The 25,678-nt window shown below is 42.9% G+C and overlaps 1 protein-coding gene across 1 annotated transcript in view; it reads left to right on the top strand.

Annotated features, from left to right (window-relative positions):
* Positions 1–25,678, top strand: part of magi2a (membrane associated guanylate kinase, WW and PDZ domain containing 2a) — a 208,091-nt gene that overhangs the window by 149,110 nt on the left and 33,303 nt on the right. The window contains 4 exon segments of the mRNA XM_054624389.1: positions 11,813–11,870; positions 13,102–13,223; positions 15,726–15,908; positions 21,621–22,310. Of these exon segments, the coding sequence (XP_054480364.1) occupies positions 11,813–11,870; positions 13,102–13,223; positions 15,726–15,908; positions 21,621–22,310 (1,053 nt within the window).

The raw sequence follows: 25,678 nt of genomic DNA, 5'->3' as shown, positions 1-25,678 counted from the left end.
TTTCTCTGCCTCCATCTTTCCCACCTTTTCTCTCTCTACCTCCACATCCATCTTTGTCGTCGTCCCCCCCTTCCCCTTCCCTCATGTCCTCCTGTCTCCTCTTCTTGTTTTGGTGGACAGATAGAACTAGGACAGGCAAACAGAACCTCGCTGTTTGCTTTAATTCCCTCCTCTCTTAAAGTTGCTTGTTTTGTTTTGTCCTCCCTGTCCTGCCAAATATTTGTTGGCTGAGAAAAAAGAAAACCTAGCATGCCTGTTATTGCTCCACTGTATTCTTTATTTATTCAGCCTGTTTTTTTTTTTACCTCAGGTATGCCAAAGCAGGTAGCGAGAATCCCCCTGACAAGTCTGACTAGTGAATTCAAATCAGACAAAACTGTAAGATGTTTTTCGTCACTATTTCATCGTGTTTCATCAGACGACATCCGGGGGAAGAAAAGCCACCGGATGTACAGTATATGAATAAACGTAGTCACATAAGGGGACTCTTACTTTGAAGATGCTCAGGTTTGAAGGATTTTAATCGTATTAGAGTGTCCTTTGTCTTCTGTCTGCCGGCGTCCCAGCAGGCTTCACTCGAATGAAAACAGACAGCACCAAACCTGGACGTGTAATTACATTCTGGTCATGTGAGGAGCTTCACAGGCAAAAGTTATTCTGGTTTCTCACAAGCTGGCGTCGGGCTCAAACTCCCATCTTGTCCTCTCTCCAGGGGACATCTAGCAGGGCTCCTGTTTTTACTCGTATTTCTTTTCTCCCGTCTGCAGTTTTATAATAAAAAGTTCTCTGTGTGAGTTCCACCGATACTTCATCAAGTATGTCCATGTGGATGCTACAAGGCTCCAGTTTTGGAAATGTCACCTCTCCTGTTCACTCAGTTGTCCTTTGAGCCATCTCAGTGGAACCTTAGACTTGCAGAAGTTTTTCAGGGGACACTGAATGCAAGAACACCGTCTTTCCACGGTGTGTGTGTGTGTGCGTGCAGTCCTACAGGTGAGTGATTATAGACGGAGAGACGCAGCGCCCTCCTTCACCTTGAGACTCCTGCGGCAGTCGCGAGCGGAGTGGCGGGGAGGGCCGGGCGAGGCTGTCTGCAGAATGATTGATGGGTGTATTTTGAGAAACAACCCCAGCAGAGCGAGCCTGAGGCCAGGAGATTGGAAGGAGGATTCAAAAAGACTGTGTGGCAGTGTGTGTGTGTGTGTGTGTGTGTGATACGTGCATGCTGAATTAGCTGTTAGAGTGTGTGTGGATCAGCTGCAATGGATTTTTTTAAACACTTCCAAGCTTGTTTATGAATCAACATGATATCAAGATCATAATATAAGATTCAGTGTAGGACTTTGTTATGGTAATATCAAGATACATAACTTGATACACTGTAGCATATCTCACAGATTTCCATTGTGGTACAAAATCTATTGAAAATACAGGTACATGAAGGACATTTTCCTACATTAATATTAACGTTGGCTCATCAGTTTATTTTGAGTCTTTCCCATGTAGAAGAACATGTGATATCTTTAAGTTGTATTAACTGTATTCTTTTACATTGCCTTTGTATTCCTGCCCGTTCTGTCTGTAACAGTAACCCAGAAACTATTTTACATTAATTAACAAACCTCTGTGAGTAAAACCTTTTGGTGTAATGTGAAAAGAGCTCAGGCCAGCCAGACAGACGTGTATTGAGCCTATGCAAGTCCACTACTACAGACTTGTGAGTTGGGTTCTCAGACCCGGCTCACAAGTCTGTAGTAGTGGAATACATATCTTGGGTGCTGATTGATCAAAGATCCTTTGTCCTCCCTGAGAAGCTTAGCTCAACCCACACCATTTGTTTTACTGTTGTTTCCTGTAACCCTGTATATAATCTTAACCAGAACCGACTGTAGTCACAGAGAATTCTACAACCTTGATGTGGAGTTCTGTCTCCACTGCGCAGTGCATAAAGCTCATCTGAACCAGCCACAGAATTGGACCTGAAATATACTTTTCTTCGACACCCACATACGCCGTCCTGCTGCCAAAAGAACTCAGCAGAGCACCAAATATGTATTAATCCACAGCTAAAAATAGTCCATGACAAATACGCTATTTACTCTTGTTTGAGTAATGTTTGCTACAAACTACAGTGCCCAGCTGTTCTAGGAAGTGTCTGAGCCTTTTGTTTAATAATACATATTTTATATTTGTGAACTGTGTTAAGGATTTACAACATCAGTAGGGATTAATGTGCTTGGTGCCGAGTCCCACATATTTTGTGGTAAAGTCAGAAAGTGTTGAGAAACGGACTGATGCATTGTTGGGTTTGTTTGAGTCTGTTTGCCCCGTAAAAAGGAACAATCAATCATTCTGCTTGTTTGAGTTTCATATTACAACTTCATATTACACAAGTAGTGATTCCTAGTGGCACGGGAGAACCAGAACCAGGACCGGGCAAGGCAGACTGTTAAATGAGAGATTTTCTAAAGGGACTCTGGTGCTTAGAGATAATACCGGTTTTGTCCACAGGGGCCGCCAAAATCAACCCAGTTTGAAAGTTCCTCGTAGTAGCTTTAATATATATACTGCACAACAGTGCTAATTCCCATCTGGTTATTTTATTTACGATATGTTTCTCAATTTTCAGATAAAAGTATCACAAGTTATATCAAAAGATGCTTTTATAATCTCCCACAGCACACATTCAACCTTGTCCAACCAACAGTCCAAAACCCGAAAAAGTTAATTTGGCTATTGATTTAAAAAACAAAAGTCCAGCTCAAAATATTCCCGTTGAACAAAGCAGAAACCTTGATTATTTTTTAGTCCTACTTTCCTGACAAATGACTTATAAATGTACTTGATTATCAACATTTTTGCAGATTACTTTTCTGTCAATTGACTAATCAAATGATTGTTTCAACAGTTTAACACTTACTGTACATACTTTGTGTTCAAATATTTGATCAATATTTTCCACTTTTACTACTAAATGGACCCCTGTCTGACTAATTTGATACAATTTCATATGTTGAATTTGATTATGCTCAAATTATCTTTCAACTCAGTATGTTGCAAGACAATTTGACTTCAGCTATTTTTTATTTGTCTGTTTTGACTCCAATTGAGTTGGAAATTAGTTGAATCCAAATTCATCTTTATACATAATTCTATCTAATCAACAGCATCCAGGAAGCTGTTATAAAACAAGCTACGGTACTTTACATAATTGTCCTATTTAAGACCTGACAAAAGGGTCTCTCAAAGAAAGCACTTACTCTGCTCCACTCGTGACCCCACAGGGACAGTGAGACCGTTTAGTGGCGCAATACTGCAGATGGAAAACAGAAGAAGAGAAAGTATGCGTGTTTTTGTGTGCAGCTGTACGTTTTTTTACATAGAGCTCGCCAAATAAACCAGAACTTTGGAGTCAAAAGAGGAGCGAATAAGCGCCAGGTCACAGTTCAGTACGTCTCCTTCTGTCCCTGGAATGTCCTGATAAGCTACGAGCTTGTAGCTTTTTTTTCTTTTTTTTTTCTCATTTTCATTCTGGAGCTTAACTATTGTCTGCTCGCTCTGAGACGGGAGACCAGTGGGACCGTGCGGTAGGGGGAATGTGAGGACATGCATTTCTCTGCAGCACAGGTGCTTTTTAACAAGAAAAACAAGTTGTGGGGAAAAAACAAACTGTATCTCATTGAAATGTAGCATAACTCACCAGAGGAGGACACTGTTACCGGCAAGTGACGCAATTAACTGATTTGTTGTCAGCGCCTTGGCTGTTGCATTGACTTTTCCTGTCACAGTGGAGATGTATTGGTTTGTTAATGATCTTCTAAAAGACTTGAACCATGAGCCTTCTTTTTCCCCCCGTCGGAAAACAAATGCACTCGTGGTTGATGTCAGTTGGCTTTTGATGTGAAAATATGAGGCAATATCTAAGTGCATCAATCTGTGTCAAACCCTGTCGCAGCCTTTGTAGTTTCATCACACTGGAAACAGATGTATGATTTTCTGACATCTATTAGTATGACTGAGCTTGTGCACTTGTCCTCAGGGAGCCTAGGCATGTTGATTATGTAGTTACAATAGTAACATATGTAAGTACTGAGCATGTGTCAGCACATACAGGAGCTTCATTGCCAAAGCCTTATAGATACATATTTAAGGTATGTGGCTATACAATGTCTGCCTGCCCCTGTTTTATGTTTTATTGTCCCATGAGGACTGTATGTTTTTGTTTTTCAAGTCTCAGGTCAAGTCTTAAGGAATGGCCCCTGTGCAATTTGGGGTTTACCCAGGCAAAAGTTGAGTCATGAATCGTGGTTAAATCTTTGGTCATCAATCAAATGGATACGCCTCGTATTATTATCCTGAAGTCTGATGCTGATCATGACCAAGATCTTAGTGCGACAATGTCAGATCAATGTTATTGCAGTTTAAAGGGACTTTAAAGGAGCAGTTTGTAGGTTTTAGTGCCATCTATTGGTGAGGTTGCAGATTGCAGCTAACTAAATGCCCCCCTCTTTCCAAGCTTGTCGGAGAACTACGGTGGCCTTTAAGTTAACATAAAAGGCTCATCATGCAGCCTCTGTCCTTTAAACTACCTTTATTTCTTAACTCCACTCCCCCCCTCTAGAGAAACATAAGGAGCTCATGCTTAACCAACAACAAGCTCAGCGACACTCAGAAAATATTGCATCTGACAGGGCAGTCAGCTTTTTTTTCTTTACTTTAAATCCTTTTGATTGTGCTTTTGTTTGTGACAGGCAGGAGAGTGAATATCAGCACAAATGTGGGAAAATGGTCCTTTTGTTGACTGAGGAGGGAGCCGAGTTTATAAATCATTGCTTGGACTGATTCAGGAAACATGTACTTCTGTTCATCAGCATTTTCATATCCTCTGAAAATATCACGTCTGAGTCACAATCAGTAATTTTAGCCCGGTCTGTAAGTGGTTTCTGAAAAGGCAAATAATAGTGATAAGAATAAAAGGATGAATGCAAAGAGTGCGTCATCAAGCACTCTGTCGTGTTTGCTTTTTATACAGTAGAGGTTGTTAGAGCCTCAGAAGGTTAGCTGAGGTTTCCACTTGTAAAAATTCTGCTGATCTTCACGGTGGACCTGCAACCCTGGATAATCTTAAAATAAATGGCTTCATTTTTCTGCAAACACGGCTATATATCACCTTGAACATGGTGGGAATTGAATTCACAGGTGGTCTGGGTGTATTAATGTTCTGTTGGGCAACCGGGCAGCAGGTTCTGTCTCCGCTATAGAAACAGATATCCTCATTCGCTCATGAGGTCTGCTAGCAAATAAAAAAATCAAATAGGATTATTAATAATGATAATAAAATGGAGATCACACGGATACCTTGCAAAACATCAAGTTTCATGAAGTTTTGCGATTTAGAAAACATGAAACTTAAAGGTGTTGGGGAGTACTACTGTGAAGGATATGTCAAAAAACGTATAAAACCTTTTTGGCTCCAGTAGGCGCTGTGTGAAGTCTGACTAAATGCCTCAAGTGACTTAGTAGCTCAACAGACCTCTGCAACCCAAAAAGGTTTAGAAATCGGAATGATTCTAATATATTCCTCTAGGGTTCCATCAACGCAGAAGCAACCTACCAGTGTGCACTGTGCATTTTATTTTAAAGAGGTATCAACATCATAGTTATTCTCCCTTAAAGTATGAATCAGTGATTTCAGTGACATTTCGGGTTTCGGATAATTATGGCCAGAGTTGTAACTTTGTCACATTTTCTTTGTCTGTGGTGGCATTTCAGAGACTTTCCCAGCTTAGCTTTCAGTTTGAGGTTTAGATAATTGAGTTTGGATTGTACTTGCAAAGAAAAGGGCTCTGCAGTAGGTGAGTGTGAACCAGTGCTCAAAAGCAGCAGCCCACTAAATTCATGTGTTTGGAAGTCTATATATATCGTATATTCTATTGGTGTGTGCTGCCAAATGTGTGTTCTTAAATCAGTGTTCCAAAACTTCACACCTTAGCCAGTGGATTTTGTGCCCATATGGACCAGCCCACACATTCATTAATCAGTTGTGGTGATTTTTTTCACAGTAAACTTGCAGCTTGCATTTAACGGTGACATAATAAGTGAAGCCAATGCACAGTGCAGCATCCAGGAAAAAAGAAAGGACTTTTTTATTAATTTCTTGAAAAAGTGAAAGTGATTTGGTTCAGCCGGATTCCTCCTCAAAAGATGGATGAAGAGAACAAATGAAAAAAGGAAACAGGACATGGGCTGTTTGGTTTGCCCACCTGTTCCTCAAACCAAACCAAATTAGAAGAAAGAAAAAAAAGAAAACAGAATAAAAAATGCACAAGCTTTTGAGCATGAAGAAAAATCAAAAGGCGGGCTCTGACTGTGAGACTGCATGTGAGATGAGCGGATACTTGAGGAAGGAAAGAAGTAGCTATGGAGACGGAGGGGAAATAAGGTGAAGAGGAGAGATATCATTGAGTGGCACTGGGGGGGAGTAAATGTGGGGAAGATGCCAGGATGCCTCCTGCTGGTAGTAAATGGCCCTCCACCTGTGACTGCAGGATGGATGTTGTTGCATGACTGGAGCTTTGCAAACATTTTTTCCACTCGCTTTGGGGCTCCGTTATAAGAGCGCCTACCTGGAAATTTCACTCCAACAAGACATTTCCTCCGTGGATGCATGAAGCATGGCAGTGATAAGCAGTGCTGGCTTTCTATGACACACACACACACACTCATATAAACACACACACACACACACACACACACACACACACACACACACACACACAGACTCTCCTTGTCCCGAGTTAGCTCTCCATCGCAGGCTGCTGACAGAGAGGTTATAGAAGACACTCAGCGGAGCCAAAGAGACAATCCACCCAAGTTGAGCATTTATTAGATCACTGCTCAATGAAAGTAACATAATTTCGGGTTGTGTACGTGAACATGAGAGTCTGTGCAGCAATGACACCACATGAAAGCCAGACTGCAGGAATAGTAGCCACTGTGGCCGCGAGTAACAAATACAGGATCATGTATGGAATTCATTTCTAAAACTTAGAGCAACAGTAGCAGTGGAGGAGAGACATAAAGCTCATGATCAGGCTCTGTAATATTTGATGATATTTGCCATAATAAGCTACTAGTCACACCAGACCAAGTAAAGCTGCATCAGCAAAACCCCTGGAGTGTATTGAATTAAGCAACACGGCATTTGGTTGCGTACGAATCAACAGTTTTTATTTCCAAGAGAAGAAACATGCTGTTCCTTCTTTTTTCAAAGTTACATTCTCTTGATTTGAAGTGGCTGCAGACATTTTAATTTTTTTACCACAATTTAGGTCTTATTTTATGTCATTTCTGTTTGCAATTGTCTTCTAGGAATATTTTGACATTTTCTGGAAATTCTCAACATCTTTTTCCCTCATTTTTGGCCTTACCTCAACCAAAAAATAGTGATTTTGATCAAAGGTTCACAACTTGTTTTCAGCCAAGGACCCCTTAAAAGATAGAGAATATAACCCTTGACCCTCAAATGTATGTCCCATGGAATTATTTGAGCCTGTTTTTTATACTTCCATAGTGAGTTATGCGAAAGAACAACATGATAAATGTATTAGAAAGATGATTAACATGTATTAAACATGTTTTGAAATTCTAAGAGTGGAAGATTTAACGGAACCCACTTACCGGGTTAGATCAACTACATTACATTACATTACAGTCATTTAGCAGATGCTTTTATCCAAAGCGACTTACAATAAGTGTATTCAACATAGGTATTCAAGAGAACTACTAGTCACCAGAAGTCATAAGTGCATCTCCTTTCTTAAACAAGCATCTAAGAGCATAAACCAGAGCTAAAGTACAGTGCAGAAACAAATTACTACGAATACAATAAGTGCAACAAACTAATACGAATATAATAAGTGCTACAAACTACTACGAATAGGATAAGTGCAATAAACGAATACGAATACAATAAGTGCAGCGAACTGATACGAATGCAATAAGTGCTACGAGGAAGGCTCAGGGTAGTACTTCTTGAAGAGGTGAGTTTTCAGCCTGCGTCTAAAGATGGGCAGCGACTCTGCTGTCCTGACGTCAGTGGGGAGTTCATTCCACCACTGAGGGGCCAGGACAGAAAAAAAGCTGTGACCGGGTGGATGGGCCGCAGTGACCTCTGAGCGACGGGTCAACCAATCGCCCCGAGGCAGCAGAGCGAAGTGGTCGGGCGGGGTGTAGGGCTTGACCATGGCCTGGAGATAGGAAGGAGCTGTTCCTTTCACTGCCCTGTAGGCTAGCACCAGAGTCTTAAACTGGATGCGAGCTCTTACAGGGAGCCAGTGTAGAGAACGGAGAAGGGAAGTTGTGTGAGAGAACTTGGGGCGATTGAACACCAGACGTGCTGCAGCTTTCTGGACAAGCTCCAGAGGTCTGATGGCCGACGCCGGGGCTCCAGCAAGTAGTGAGTTGCAGTAGTCCAGGCGGGAGATGACCAGAGCCTGGATGAGCACCTGCGCCGTCTCCTCAGTGAGGAAGGGGCGAATCCTCCTGATGTTGTAGAGGAGGAATCTGCAGGAGCGTGTGACCGATGCAATGTTTGCTGAGAACGACAGTTGGTCGTCCAGGGTCACGCCCAGATTCCTCACAGTCCGAGTTGGCGTCACCACGGCATCATCAATGGTGATGGACAGGTCTCGGTGCGGGCAACCCTTCCCCGGGAGGAACAGTAGCTCGGTTTTGTCCAGGTTGAGCTTCAGGTGGTGTGTCGCCATCCACTTCGAGATGGATGGCGACTAGTTGTCTTGTTTACAATCTGTCCGATTCATCTGATCACTTGTGTTTCTTCATTGCCGTATTCCCAGATTTCAGCATTTAATATGTTGAGCACAACATCCTCGTTACTGACCGAAATGAGCGAGCCTAACGTACGGATAATGAGACCCACAGTCTTTTCCTTGGCGTCGTGTGGAGCTTTGTTTGCCGAGTCTGTCTTTCCCTTCTCCTGAAAGCAGAGACTTCTCTGGCTTCCTGCTGCTCTTCTTGTGGACATTTTAACAGAAAAAGCTTTTCACAGGAAGACTGCCGAAATGCACGACAGCCCTTTGATCTCCTGCATTTGTGTGCGTCTGTGTGGTAGTGTGTGTGTGTGTGTGTGTGTGTGTGTGTGTGTGTGTGTGTGTGTGTGTGTGCATATGCAAAATGATGGGGAGGGTAAGTGTGTGCTTGTGTAAAGTAAGTAACGTAATGTATGTGTGTGTGCGGCGCCCAGTAAAGGTGAGAACATGAAACACTCTCTTTCATATTTAATGAGTGGAGATGGGGCTAAGGAATGTTCACAGGAGGTATTCCCATGGGCTGTCAACCTGTTATATCACTCACAACCGTGTGTGTGTGTGCGTGTGCGTGTGTATGTGTGTGTGTGTGTGTGTGTATGTGTGTGTGTGATCATTTTAGTGAGTGCGCAGGCAAAAATAGTCTTTCCTACTGAATGTTTAATCATTTGTTTTGAGGGTATGGGGGCAGGGGTTCAGAGAAGCATATGGCTCGTGCACGAGCAATGCACCAGCATTGTTTTGATACTTCTGCTGTGTGTGGGAGGGATGGGAGTGTGCACAGCTATCTCTTTAATTTGGAAACTAGGCCAAGCAGTAAAAACAAATGTATGCGATGACCATAGAGTATGTTCGGGGCTTGTTTCTTGGCTGTCTTTCTGTGTGTGTTTCTCTCAAGCTGTCCTCGTGCAGCTCGTCCGGTGTTTCTAGCGCTCCCTCTGGTTGCTTCCCTTTCTGATTAGGAAGCGTTTCCTCTCTGCTCTTATCTCCGCTCTCGTCCTGATTAACTTTGCGTTGTCGCTAATCAAAGCCGGTCTGCTTCTTAGCCGAGCTGCACTGGAACACGCTGTCCCCGAGCTCTGGTGCTGGATTCAGCTTAGATGCTGCATATGAGCTATCTCCCCAAGTGGGTTTATGAATGATCACACTATTATGCTTAAAACATCTCCAGTTGGGAATATGCTTTTAATGCAAATTTCTCATATCCTGGAAAGCAAACAGGGGACTCCTATTAGACGTGTTTTTGAAGAGCCGTGTTTTGTCAGGGAGCTGTGGGCAAAAGGAAGTTCAGCTTTGATCATTGAGAACAAAGGCGGCATGTTCAGCCGTACAGTCCACATACTGAAAGAGGCTGAGAGAGCAGAAATATCTATGACCTTGAATTCATACAGTTTTATAAAAGTTACAGGCCACTTTAGAAATGCCAAGTTAAAGCTATTCACTGCATCTTAGCAGGTCCTTCTCAGCCACGCTAGCCACTTTGCTCTTTTGATCACAACGTTCATTCATCGGTCCAGACTTAACATATCTCAGCAACTGCTTTATGGATTGGCGTGACATTTTGTTCGGATATTCATGTTTCCCAGAGGATGAACCTTTATGACCTTGGTGATCCCCTGACTTTTCCTCTGGCGTCACCAACAAGTTGACATTTGCGGTTCTGAGTGAAATGCGTCGACAACGATTGAATAGATGGTTGTGAAATATGCTACAGATATTTAAGGGAAGATATTTGAGAGAATAAATAATAAAAGCATTAGTGATCATCCAACTTTTCAATTGGCACCACCATCAGTTTGCTCGAAACTTTGGTTTATGACAAAAACCTGCAGAACTAATGACATTCCCTTCAGCCTCATTTGCACTTTGTGTTTACTGCTAGTTGGCATATGTTAGCATGCAAGCAGGCTAATCTGTTGTTTGGTAAATATTACACGCTAAACATCATAGAGTTGGCATTGTTACTGTGTCACAGAGCCTCGAACACGGCTGCAGACTTGCAGTCATGTTTTTACTTTTATTGTTTATAATTCAAACCAACATATTATAACTTTGGGCAACTCATGAAGAAACATAAATCCTACAGGGAGGATCCAAAACTGTACAAAATAGTAGTATTTAATGAAATTGATTTTGAAAAATTGATGTCCCCTTCCAAAAGTGTATTCATTAATAAAGAGCTTCTTCCTTCAAAGGCAGTACACCATAAATCACGATGACCCCATTTATTGTTTTCGTGCAACATATCTAATAGATCCTCCTCGTTTCATGTCAGTGTGCGTACTTTTTCCTTTTTAAAACATAAATCCAAGTTCGAGCATTGATATTCATACTTTGATATGTCTCAAATTCTTCTCACAGCATTTCTGCTCTTTGATCCGTCTGTCATTTGTCAATAATTGACCGTCATGTTCTATTTGTCGGCAGTTGCATTGTTAACTGTTAATCACCCATAGTAATGTGTACCAGTTGATACTGTGGAGGTTCAACAACCTCAGGGTTTGTGCATGTCCTACTTTGAGCTGATAATCTAAGCAACGTTCTCACATCAAAAACACAATATTTACAGCACGGAAAAAGAGGCAGAGCATTAATATTTCACTGATTCAGCCACTTGATCTATCAATACTTGGTGTTATTTTGCTACTTTTTGTCATGGAGAGGGATGCATCTGATGCACAGCTTTAAAAGAGCGACTAGCCTCTTTAAATCAATCAATGTGACAAGCCGCTGAGAAACACACTTTTTTTTTTTTGTCTTGTCGCCATCCAATACTTTTTTTTTTATAAAAGATAAGATTTCAGAAAATTCACAAGCGTGAATAACGGTTAACACCTTATCGCACCGTCAAAATCCTGGTGATTACCGACAATAAAATGATGCTGTAAACTAATTCTGCCGCAAAGATGTTTTCATGTAAGATCAATATTCTGTTGCAAGTTCACTGAATAAACAAGCCCTTCATTATTGTCCTTTTTCTACAGAGCTTCCGTACGGCTGGGAGAAAATCGATGACCCCATTTACGGCAGCTACTATGTTGAGTAAGTCTGGTGCATCTTTAATATGTAATGGCTTGCTGTTGATTTTTCTTTTGGTGCTGTATTAATCATATTCATTCGGAGCAGACTGGCGCTGCAGACAGGAAGCAGTTGCTCCCTCCGTCTGCCTTTTTCCTGACGGTTCGCTGTTTGTTTGCAGGAGGAAGTTTCTTCGTCTCTGTGTGCTTATCCATATTTCTGTGTGATCCCTCTGATGGAAACACTCACAGCATCTATATCTGTAGCTTAGCTCCGGAGCTTTTTAAACCCCTCTGCATGTCTGTTCATCATCTTCAGAAGCAACTGCTGCAGAAGCATGTGCTCTGTATTGAACTGCACCTCCCCTCTTTGTTTCAGAGGTGTCATATCTTTGGCTGGATGCTCTCCTCTCTATTTTTAGACATTACAGGGGGGAGTCATTTGGCTCGACTTTGCTAAAGAAAAAAACCCTCCTGAATGACACTTGACTACTCTCCGTCTTATGTGTTGCACTCCCCCACTCAAGATCATCTGTTTGTCTCGCTGTTGTCGTGTAAATATCATGAAAGAAGTAGCGAGACCTTGAAATTATGTAACAATGTAAAAATAAATATAGTCAAGCTGTTTTGTAATTAGCACCATGATACTGGGGCGTTCATTAAAAGATAAGGAGAGGAGGAAGACGGTGTGTGTGTGTGTGTGTGTGTGTGTGTGTGTGTGTGTGTGTGTGTGTGTGTGTGTGTGTGTGTGTGTGTGTGTGTGTGTGTGTGTGTGTGTGTTTGTTTGTGTGTGTCCACAATGCAGCCTCTCCACTCCACATTGAGGAAAGTTTCTAATGATGACTAATTATTTCACACTGGCAAATTACATTATTTGTAGTGGATCTTCAGTGTTGCAAACTAAATTAAGGACGACGTGGGACGTTAAAGGAAGTCACTCTCCCATGTGTAGGTTTCCTCCCAATATGTGATTCGCATAATTCTGCTCATAAAACCGGAAGAAGAAGCCCAGAGTCAGTCGTTTGTTCTTTTTTTTTTTTTTTTTTTTTTTTTTTTTTACCCCAGCAAGGCCATTCTGCAGCTCCGTTACATAATCTGTGGGACCGACCGTTTAATTAATCATCACAGCAATAGCTGCTGTAGTGCCAGGATTTTTAGATCTGATCTGTGCTGAGAAGGGGGGGGCTACGTTTTATGCAGCAGGAGAGAGGGAAATCTGAAATCTCTTCTTTTTTTTTTTTTTTTTATCATCACAGCCATATAAATAGAAGGACCCAGTTTGAGAACCCAGTCCTGGAGGCTAAAAGGAGACTCCAGCAGCAGCAGCAGATGCAAAGCCAGGGTCTGTCCTCACTGCCCCTTCCCACCATCTACAGAGGTAAGACCAAGGAGCTTTTAAAGGATCAACCCCATTCATTTTCTATTCTGAGAGAATGTAGTCATACTTGTTATCTGTCTCTATGTTTGCAGAGATATATATATATATATATATATATATATATATATATATATATATATATATATAAGTTAATACAGCTAAGTTTTGCTAGTCATTTGATAAACCTTTTCAGTTTCAGTGATTTTTTTTTCACAGCCCCAGAAAGTGTCTCATTAGCTTCAAATATTGATGTATTGCACATTTTTTAAATGTATTATAACCAAGTCTATTTAAATATGAAGATAATTTGATATAAATGGTTGCAGTCTTAAACATTTTTGGTGGATTTTATTCATGTTAAAAACACGTATTTATAACAAATTGGATATATAACGGTGATCCGACAAGTTGCTGAAATCAGTGTGTTTTTTTGTGTAACTGACAACAACAACTTTCAAACTAAATAACTTTTACTAGTCACTAACCTCTCTGACTGGATAGGTGTAATGTGGCACCTTCAATGTCACAACAGCAATGAATTCTTTATATGAAGCTTTGAATACAAATATGGGCTTACATAACACCGAAAAATCATACAAGCCAAATCCAGGAATAAAGATCTTCATGTCCACATGAGAATTCATAAATCACTGACAGAACATTAACTGTATAATACTTGAGAAATCTGAATAAAAACCAAGATCTAAGTGAACTTAAACATTTCAATTTGTACACCATAATATTTAAGTTTTTTTTGTTGCCATTTTCATATAAATTGATCTTAAATCAATATAGTATGCACAATATGAAACAAAACTCTTTCTTCATTTCCCCTTCAGGAGATGATTGATGCACATGTGTTGCTTGTTGCCACAAAGCCCATTTTCTTGTTAGGAACAAGGCTATTTTTATGTTGATTGACAGCAAGACGCAACAATGAGTTCACTCTTAAGCGTCAGTCAAACAGTCCGAGGAACGGCAGCGTTCTGGTGGGACTGATAATAATAATACTTGTTTGTCATATGAATGGTGAACATGTGGGTTTAAATGTGATCATTATTTTGTTTAATGACTGGTTTGTTGCTACCTGATTCCAGTGCTCACTCTCCACCAGCCACAGCAGTGGGACGCACTGCTAGTAAGAAAAAAAAAAACTGTCTGGAACTGGTGAAGTGGAGGTTTGTTTCCATAGAAACGTAGTAGTCCGCCGCTCTGAGGCGAGAGCCCGTCTCCGTGGTTACACTTTGTGTACATTCCAGTGAGGCTCTCTCTCCTCCCTTCTCCCCAACCTCCCTCCTCCTCCTTTTTTTAACCCCAAACTTTGGTGCCAGTGGAGGATGCCAGCCCCTGCTCCACCCTCCCCAGATCCCCCCGGGTGCAGGTCGGCGCCGTGCCCGAGCGCTGCCACAGCCTCGGCGACCTCTCCTGCTCGCCAACTCTGGGTCGCAGGGCCGCTGCTGCGTACGCCACATCCTCCTCGGCGGACGCCTCCCCGCTCCGGCGTGTCCTGACTCGGCGGATGAATATGTGCCCCCATCACCACCACCACCACCAGCAGCATCAGCAGCAGCAGCAGCAGCCACTTCACACCTCCGCCTGCACTGTGGTGCTAGAGCAGCCCATCAGTAGCCCCTTCTCCCTGTGGCACTTTGTCAGTAAGTAGGCCAAGAGAGAAGCAAAGAAAGGGAGGCCGACTGTCGATTCTCATGGCTGCCTGCGCTCGTTTGACTTACTGTAAGCATGCTAGCTCACGAGCAAGCTTTTTGCGCTTGAGGCAGTTTAAGGATTTGAGTGGCGAGCGTTTACCATGTCACGTCTAATCGCCTGGCATAAGCAGGCAGAGAGTGTATTCACTCGGTCTATGTCTGGACCAGTGGCGGCAAACAAAGGGACCTAAACCAGCACACCAGCCACGTCTCCCTCCGAGGTGAGACGATTGGGAGACTTGGTTGAGTGTAACTAAGCTTGTTGGCTGAGATCCTCTCATTCCCACACATGGTGCCCCCCCTCCTTCTCCAGAAACCCTCCCAGTTCCTCCCTAACCCTCTCAACCATCCTCTCTTGGAGCTGAACCCCCTGATTGACAGCATGTCATCTTTCCGAATTTTGCTGCTCCCTTGGTAGCCTTTGGGATGGGACTGAAGAACCACTGACGCTCTCCGCACCCTTTTCTGCCCACTATGTCCCAGCATGGGAGGAGAGGAACGGATAAAAGTTCAGTATGTGAAACCAGGAGGGATGTTGCATTTGTTCCTTTGCCACACCTGCATCTTTCAGCACCACAGACCCAACTCTGTTCCACGTTCGCAGTTAAGATCATACCCTGCCAGTTGTTTTCCTGCGGCTACACCCCATGTCTTTCTGGATAAGCTTTCCCAATGCCCCCCACCCTGTGAGCACCGCCTTGCACCAGCTTTGAGGTCCTTTCAGCCTTTGCTAGAAAGCATTCAAAATGGTAGTAGTAGTGTTTGGCTAATTTGTTTGTTTATGTGTCCTTTGCAGAGAAGCCGCTGTTCACGCGGGACCCCACTCAGCTGAAAGGCAGCTTCCTGTCCACAGCACTCCAAAAGAGCAACATGGGTTTCGGCTTCACTATAATCGGAGGCGACGAGCCGGACGAATTCCTCCAGGTCAAGAGCGTTATCCCCGACGGGCCCGCCGCAGCTGACGGAAAGATGGCCACAGGTAAGCCTCAGGCATGGCAGAAAAAACCCTCATACATACAAAACAAACAAACATTTCTCTTTTTTCATTTAACCATGAACTCAAAATATACCTGGCAGAACAAAATACTAAACACATGGCCACATGAGAGCACACACAGTCAATGAACAACCTTCACAAGCAGCTCGATAAACTGGGACCTGAAGGGCACAAAATAAACTTATCCTCGCTTTTTTAAAATGATGATATTCTACATACATGGCAACATGGCTGGAAAGTATGATTTTGCCTTATCTGGTCCATTTATCAGCAAACATCCAAAGAAACGGGGTTAAGCTTAAGTTTTCAAGCCCAACATCTTTCCTCATTTCACCTTTTTTTGACGCACTGCAGCCATCACAAAGTAAAAGTTCCAAACAAACACACCCAAATATGAACACAGTATGCAGAGGAATACATGCAAGAGGAAATGGCGACAACCTCAGATGCATAACGCACGCATTGTGTGCATGTGTGTGTGTGTGTGTGTGTGTGTGTGTGTGTGTGCAGGTGCAAGTTGCTAAACTAGTGTTGTGTAAGCTCTGTATCTGTATGTGTGTGTGTGTGTTCACATGCCTGTGCACCAACTGCAGACTTTTGTTCTTCCATTTCATTAATCATGAAAAGGGACTTTATGAGTGCCATAACTCCTGGCTGTGGCCACATGATGCGGTTGGAACTGCAGCGCACACACACACACACACACACACACACACACACACACACACACACACAAACAAACACAAACACACACACTGGGACAGAGCAGCTGGACTTAAGGTCAAGGGACTAGAACTAGCAGGTTGGTCAGCATGCAGTGATGTTTCTATCTGTATACACTGGAGAAAACACGCAGCGTATGACGGTCATTTATCACAAATATAGTAAGCTGGTCTGGGAGTTTGCTCTGTAGTAAAGCCATTATTCTTCTCCAAAACACTTTTGAATAGTTCTAATAGATTACAGTTGTGACTTTTCTGCAGAACATTTGGTCATTAATGTCTGTTTCTTTATAAATGTGTCGGTGCAGCCGTTCCAAAATAGATCCCTTGATGAGTAATAAAGCTTGTCCTGACAATGCTGCTTATAAAACAATTTGAGGGTCAGTCTTCTCATCCCCTCCTCTCTCTTTCTTTTAGAATTCCTCCCTCTTTTATGTAATCATCCCCCAGAAATAACTAACGAATCCCTCTCACATCTCCACTATCCTACACCCCCCATCTCCTCTCATCTCCACCACTTCCTCCCTTCAGCTCATCTCCATCTCTATCTCACCCTCCAGCCTCCATCCCCCCACTTAGCCTCCCCAGACTCTGTGCCCTACTTCTGCAGTAACACACCATCACAGTATCCCAGAGCTCAAACGGACATAGAACCAGAACTACAGAGGTGTGAAATTCCCAATTCCAGATAGATAATCTGTGGCACTTTCTTCTTCATCAACCCTCCTGGCTGTCTCCACTACGTGATAACACCACCAGTGAAAACATGTTGGAGCTCTTCTTGTAGAAGTTCTTTTTTTAAAACGGTCTGATTTATGACTGGTGGACCACATGCAGTGCAGTTTTGTCCAAGCAAGACATTTTGTGTTTTGTCTTCCACAGAAGAAAAGTGAGGTGTTAGCTGTGATGTTTTTGGGGGAGTACAGAGCTGAGTTGCGTTAGCTTGAAGTGGAGAGGCTTAGTTTGAATGCCACAGGCAGCGTTTTAATACAAAATTCAGTGGGTTAGTTGGCACAATATGCTTCAAACTGGAGAGTCTAGCTTCTGTGACACACAGTGTTACCACAGAGTGTGCTCATTTTATATAAGATAAGACTCGTTTTTTACATTTTATATAAAAAACGAGCTACACATCAAACTGTGTCAAACTTCACTTCCCTTTTTGGTATACATAAATATCTATAAATATATATAAATTAGTTTAAAAGTCACAACATTTGAAAGATTTAATTCAGATTTGCACTTTTTGGTGAGTGACACAGGCTCCTTTTTTTGCGGCTAATATGACTAGGAGTTGCAAGCAGATGAAGCAGGTTTTTATGTTTCCAGCTGAATTACTGTTTAAATGTTCTTAAATATGAACATAATGCTACATGCTAAAAGACAGAGGCTAAAGCTTCATGACCCAGTGTAGTCAGCATCCTTAACATTTAATGATCCATGAAGAAGACATGTAAATAAAGAAACATTTTCTGTTTATTTGTAGTGTAGAGATAGTAAGTCTGAGTATTTTTCATTCTAACCTAACCGTTAGTTTGCTTAGCTAACATGCTAAGCTGACAAGAGAGTAAATAAACAAACCACACACTTTTGTTGTTGTGTCTATGGTTTTGGAAAGTCTAGAATATAACACATCTCTCTCATAACTGTACCAAATATCTCTCTTATCACAGCCCTCTGCATGCCACTTCAGCATGTCAAAAATGTCCAAAGCTTTAGCAGACATTTACATGTATCATCATCTTCCTATTATCTAACTAAAATGGTCTCGGTCTATGTGTCTGTCCTTTTCTCTTCAACCGCTGTGGACCCAAGGTCGAGTGTGAGCTCTTGAGATCTACAGGACATAATTATTAGCAGTGTGTTATGTTCACACTGTGTATAGTATTCAGAGGGGTCCTTTATTAGCTGTTACACCACCAAACGGCATGCTGGGTTCAGCGTGCTCTCCGTCGCTCACTACAGTTCATTCAAGAACCGATAAAGGAAGAGAGACTGGAGATCTATGGGACATATTAATTAGCAATTTTCTCGACAACCGTTAATCGCCTCTACTTCACTCTTGGCGGGCGTATTGCTCAGGACAATGCTGAGGAAGCGTCAGTGTTGAGTGTGAAGCTGTCTCAATGAGCGGTTCTCCAAAGAGCTACAAACAGTGATGCCTGAGGCCAAGCAATCGGCTCTGTTCAGAAAAGGCATGTTTTGCACGATCACTGCACGAATTATTCTTATCACGCCTGAACGTTTGTCACAGCCGTGGTGCACTTTGGCCCACTTGTCACCTTATTTGACCTAACACACACACAAAGGCCACAGAGACCTCTCATTATGTCGACGGACTCTTGAACCACCCGTTAGCCGGGGATGAATATGTCATTATGAATATTCCTAGATGGGACATTGAAAGATGAAGCAGCAGCGTAGGCCTTGTTCCCAGTGAGTGTGGTGTTTACGGTCAGGGTCAGTGGGATTTACAGTAAACAAGGGACGTAAAGGAGGGATTATAATGGATGGAGAGGGGGCTGTTTTGTCCTGGTTCACTTGTGATCATATGTGTTTATAAAGGGTCATTTTACCCAAATAACTAAAAGACATATTTGTCATCTGAGCCCTAGTGTTCTATGGATTCAGGGTTTTATTTTACATTAATGTTTTAGATTGAGATTAATTTAATCTCTGGCGCTAACTGCATTGAAAAACTCAACAGGTCTATCAAGACATAGTGTCTCGGTAAGTGTAGGAAAAACCTTCAGAATAAAACTCCATTGTACTGGGGTTAGTGAAGTTTCAGAGGCAGATGTCACGAAACATTGGCACATAAAAACCAAACCTGTCTGCTGCATTTTCCCCCCCTCCGGTCGTAAAGAATGAGATCTATGGGCTCAGCGAGGGCGCTCTGAGGTCACGGCTCCGGCATTTGTTTTCTGCCAGTGTGCGCCACTATTGATTCTGACACTAGTGCTCAAGGCAAATGTCGTCCGCGTTTACCCGGATTAATTAAAAAGTCCCTCACGTCACATTGCCTCGAGGTGTGAGCTCGCTCCGTCAATACCGGCAGAGCGTTTATACTTGGAAAGCGTTTGCCGGCGACAGAGTTTACAATGAGGGAACATTTCGGTGATATCTTAACTTCCTGTTTTCACTCTTAGAGGTCAGCAGCTCGCCAACACCTCAACGAAATCCAAGTGAATTCCCCTGTTGTTTTAGAAAAGGTGTAGTTGACTCAGCCATTACTGCTATTATAGTCTCCTGCCCACGTTTTAAGAGAAGTGGACGGTGTGGAGCTTGTGGTTAACAAGGTGAGGGTCAATCACTGAAGCACATGCTTTCCTTATTAATGATGAAGGATATTGTTTTTCACTTTCTCTCTCTCTGCAACACACACTCACACTCCCACCCTGCCCTCTCTTTAAAGTAGCACGACAATTATACCTGCAATTAGGAAATAATTGTTTTTATAATCAACCTGGGTAATGCCGTTTGTCAGACGCTAAAGTGGATCGTGCCATGTGTTCCCACTTGCCCAGTGTTTTAAAAACCCTGCATGGTGTCTGCACAGCGGAGCACAAAAACACTATATTTAGTAATCCGGTTGAGACAAAGATAAGCCTGCAGAGTGCCTTTGTGTGGGAACGTTTAATTGTCAGCTAGGTTTTATTTACGGTGCAGTATAGCGCAGGGAGCAAATAAAAGCACTTGGCCCCATAAAAGGCAAACATTTTAGCCACTTGTCATCAGCACTATTTTACACTTGAAAGGCAGATAAGACATTATCTGTGGTAATGTTTAACTGTAGAAATTGTTTATAGCTGAAAGGGAAATCAAAGGAGAGACAAGCTGATTGAGTACTAGAATAGCTGCAGACAGACTCAGTCCTTCGGTTTAACACTAGCATCTGTTACTCAATGCTGTTTGTCACTGAGAGTTTCTTTTACGGGTCTGTCAGACAAGGACTTTACTATGCATGTTCTAATTCTAAGATAATTAATTACATATTAGAGCAGCTGCTGTTAAAATTTGAACCGTTTGTGTCTTTAAAAAAAGGTTAAACAGCTATTTATTTGAAAGCATTTGTACAACTGCAGCTCTTCTGAAGTGGGCGTATTATAATTCATCCTTCAACTCTGTCCTCCAATGCAGTTTTCCCAAACTTTCTTTGTGGGGCTCCACTTTTTAAAAATGACAACTCATCATGACCCAGTTTACAATAAGCCTTATCTATGATTCAAAAGGGGAGCAAATATGTGCGTAAATGAACGTTCCCTGGCCAGTTTTTACTGCCATTTCTGCATCGCCTTGTGTTATCTTGAAAAGGTAAAACAGCCATTCTAAAGAGATACGTTTGATAAATCACATCTTTTTTTTTTGCATGTGTTACTTAAAACTAATACACAGGTTAAATACTTTATAAATGACACCAAATAAATGCATTAAGGCAAAGTTAACAGTAAAGTCAACAGAATATATGATCGCTTTTCATATTATATTCAATGTTAATAATAGGCTTCAATAATCGGAGCAGTATGAACATTCAGGCTTCCTCATGTGGCTGAAAGATGTACAGCAGATATTAATCTTATATAAAAGACTATGGAAGAAATTCTGCCAATTTTTTTATACAATCTCCTACGAGATCCAGTCTTTGAGAACGACTGTACTAATGTCATCTTTCCAGCTGTAATCTCTGCACTGCACTGTCCCGTCTCTGTTATTTGGCATCAGTTTCACCATATTTGCGACTATTTGCGACATGGTACCATTTCCTTACCTGTAATTTTTTCTTGTTTCACCAATCAAAACTAATACCAAACCCAGTCAATATGTCAAACTAGTGACGTTAACTCGAGACTAAGTTTTGTGGGGAAATGGGAAACAATGATATTACATCTTTGACATCACTGTGGCTAAATAGCTGTGTGAATTTCCGTGTTCCGGCCTTCACACCCGCCCTTTTATGTTTCCGTCTGTCCAGGTGACGTCATTGTCTACATCAACGACGTGTGCGTCCTGGGCACCACCCACGCCGATGTGGTCAAACTCTTCCAGTCGGTGCCGATTGGCCAAAGCGTCACCCTCGTCTTGTGCCGCGGCTACCCTTTGCCCTACGACCCGGAGGAAGCCGGCAACACCAACAACAACACCACCACCACCACCACCATCATCTCCCCGCTGGGCATCATGGAGCAGAGGCCCATCATGGTGAACGGGCGGACGGGCTACGACAACTACCTGGACTATCTCTCCCGCACGGCGCGCTTCGTCACGGACCCGGGTCAGGACCAGGTGAACGCCCAGCAGCAGCTGCTCACCCCTCACCCGGGTGACACCCACTTAGACGGCTCCCTTCCTCCCACCACGGGCACCACGCCCCCCGACAGCGTCTCCATGGCGTCGTCGGGGGCCACCCAGGGGGAACTACTGACCCTGACCATGGTGAAGGGCGTGGAAGGGTTTGGCTTCACCATCGCGGACAGCGCGACGGGCCAGCGAGTCAAACAGGTGCTGGAGCCTCAGGGCTGCCCGGGCCTGTGCGAGGGCGACCTGATTGTGGAGATTAACAAGCAACACGTGCAGGGATTCGTACACACCCAGGTGGTGGAGCTTCTCAAGGAGTGTGCCGTGGGAGCAGAGACCATCCTGGTGGTTCAGAGAGGCGGAACAGGTGAGATCGATGGCTGCAGGTAGGGATGGTGGGAGGATTTCTTTGGCTCAACGCGAGCCTTTGAATCTCTCCGGGCCTTCTCCATATTTGCCTTTCTAGCTGCATATCTGTCCACCTATTTATCTTTGTCATCTTTTACTGTTGTAGCCAAGTGTGTGTGTGTGTGTGTGTGTGTGTGTGTGTGTGTGTGTGTGTGTGTGTGTGTGTGTGTGTGTGTGTGTGTGTGTGTGTGTGTGTGTGTGTGTGTGTCTAGTCCAAAGGCTGCAGAAACATGCACTCCTGCAGTGCTTAACAATGGTTGAGCTCTTCTCAAGTTGCTTTCCCATTTCTCTTTTTTTTTCTACTTGGGAGAAAACTGTTCCTTCACTTTTCTTAAGTATCTCCACTCTGCTCACTGACCCAAAACCCAAAGTGGTCAAAAAATATGTATGGGTTTTTCATTTCGGTGGAAATTTCTGGACATTTTACCATTTTTGGGAGCCATGAATAAAAACCCCAAAATGAAGGCCTGTCAGAAGTAGCACAGTTTTTCAACAAAAATACTGTAAAATGGCTCTGAAGTGCTTTCTGCCCTGTGTTTTTTCCGAATGTGTGGCCCTCTGACAATCATAATTATCCACTGCACTCTGCAAAATCAACAGGTAGCCGACTATTTGCTGCTCTGCGTGTGTGTGTGTGTGTGTGTGTGTGTGTGTGTGTGTGTGTGTGTGTGTGTGTGTGTGTGTGTGTGTGTGTGTGTGTGTGTGTGTGTGTGTGTGTGGAGAAATGCCTGTGTTGTTTCCCCTCAAAAAAGGCTTCAGACAGCGTGCATCTTAATGGCGATGCCTTTTGACATTGAAAGAAAAAGAAGAAAGCTTCGCTGTCACGTCTTCCCTAAATGTGTGCATGGTTCAAATGACAGAACCAAAGTTGTGTTTTCGCTGTGATCTGCCTGCAAACTGAGCTCGCCTTTCTTATTGAAGTGTTGAGGTTGTTCATCAGCCAGCGATGACACAGCCAAAGCTCCGACGTTGAAGATTTAAACCGCTCGATTTTAATTAAATCCAGAAACGGCAACGGCGGCTCTCAATCAACCAGGCAGATATGATCTGTCTCTGAAGCCTTGTTGGTAAATATCGTTGAATGATTCCCCTCTTTGAGTTTACCTGTCCTTGATTTATCTGGGCATCCTCTCAGTGACGACACATGAACTTTAGCACCAGCACTAACTCGCAGTGCGAGCTGGAAGCCAAGCCAACTGGATTGGGAAACCAATTCTGCTCTTGCTTTTTGTGTGGAACCGCTTTTGTAGTTTGTCTGTATTTTGCCTCTTTGTGTTGTGTAATGTCACATACCCATCATAATGTCAACTGCCTGGTGTTACAGACACCACTGAGACTCACCCACAAAGGTCAGTGGCGCCCTCTGAATAGATTTGTTACCATTTATTTCTTTATTAGGCTGCCCGTGTCTCTGCCAGTGAGCAGGGAGCCAACAAACAGGAGGAGGAGAAACAGAATGAAGAAATTAGCTTCTAGTAGTGTTTAATTTTTTATCCAAAAAAGGTAGAAAAATAAATAAATTTAAGCCAGGACCTCTAAAATGTCATCTGCCAACAAATAAACACGTACACACACGGGAGGGGTCAAATGTTCTGTGCCGCCACCTCAAAAACATCCAATCTGTCAACACACTCCCTTCACTCAAACATAAAAACACACAGTATCCCATCTGCACAGGAAGCTAACAGCGAAGCGCTCCCGCCATCTGTCCAGGATCTTCACTCGCGGGGGAGCTTTAGAAGGTCGAAACAAGCGCTCCCATATAAAAAAACCAGCCTGTTGGCCCGTGGAGAAAAACGTCAACCTTATTTACATGCTATATTCCATCTCATTTTTCCGAATCTGGATGTGGCTGAGCTCCACTACACAACAATACGCCAGGGTGCAGTGTCACATCTGTTTGTGTTGATTTCCTGTGACTTGACAAGCTGTGGGTGCGAGAGGTGGAAAAAAAACGTCCGTGCCACCCAGTCTGCTGACACGTTAGCATGACGCATATGGAGGACACGTGTGTAGAGATGACGGAGGCTGAGAAACGGAGCCAAATATCCCACTTGGGTGGGGTTTTAATCATTGTAGATGTCTTCAGTGTTTTGGGGGATTTAACCAAGAAACACAGTCAGCCTTTAAGCTCATTAAGATCAGAGACTTCAGACCCTCCTGGGAGAAAAACAATATCACAATATAGTCTTTGTCATTTTTTTGTCTCTCAATTGTTTTCTTTATGATGGCGATAAACAAGGAAAGTGGATATAAGGAGAAAATCACATATCTAATTTTTTTGATGTGGCAAAGCTAATGATTTGTTATTTTTCTTCAAGTCTTGAGATGTAAGCTTTGTTGACTTTTTCCTGTGTAGTTGTTTCTCCTTTACACACACTCCAACATGTTTATACAGTGAGGGGTTAGGGTGCTGTTTATAGCAAATTGAGCATTTGTCCCCAACTTGGGGGGTCCGGACCCCCGCAGGAGTCAAAGAGGAATTCATAGGATGATTGCTTGGTTGGAAGAATGTTCATGTTTGAGACTTTTCCTCAAATTTGTACCTCTTTGAGGCTTTTAAAATGATCTCAAAACTGAAAATCATTCTTCAGTTGAACTGCTCACATGTTGCTTGGAGACCACTGAATTAGCTTCCAAATAAATATTTAGTTATTTGGAAGCTAATCAACTGAATAACTGATAAGGAATCAGAGTCTTAGAGGAGCGAGAAAGTCCATTTAGGGCAGGAGGGAGAGGTAGTCGATGGGTAAAATTAAAAAATAAGTAATTAAAAAAATCTGTCCCGTAATAGCAACGTTTGAAACGTCGCTAAAGTAGTTTTATTGCCCAAACCTCACCAATCCTTTCCCAAAGTTCACCGCGTTGCATTGTTTGTTCCTACAAGGCTGATATGAAACGGATATTTTCGGTTCAGAATCGCAGAATTCAATTATCTTGTGTTTTGCAGAAACAAACAATGCCAACGTTCTTTCTGCCGACTGCGTTGCATAAACAATCATTTTCAGCAACATTAATACGCTATACTAAAATGAGAACTGTGTCAGACTCCCAGCAACCACTGCGAGGTTTAAGTAGCAGCTGATTTTTCTTTTCCCACCCAACTTCCTCAGAAAAGGCGAGCTCCGAGCGTTTAGCCAAGCTAATACCCGTCGTAATAAAGCTGTCACCGTGCTGCCGGAATGATGTTCCAGCTCCTAACACACCACCGTTTGGCCCCCCTTCCTTTACACCACTGGACGGTGGCCACACAGTCTAATTGAACGGGCCGCTAAGTGCTTGTGCACGCTGGCCAGTGTAGTACAGAGAGAGGCAACCCACTGATAT

The sequence above is a fragment of the Anoplopoma fimbria genome, chromosome 23 (assembly GCF_027596085.1).
Source record: "Anoplopoma fimbria isolate UVic2021 breed Golden Eagle Sablefish chromosome 23, Afim_UVic_2022, whole genome shotgun sequence".
Lineage (NCBI taxonomy): Eukaryota > Metazoa > Chordata > Actinopteri > Perciformes > Anoplopomatidae > Anoplopoma > Anoplopoma fimbria.
Note: the sequence above shows the minus strand (reverse complement) of the source record. Positions and strands in the feature narration are given on the sequence as shown.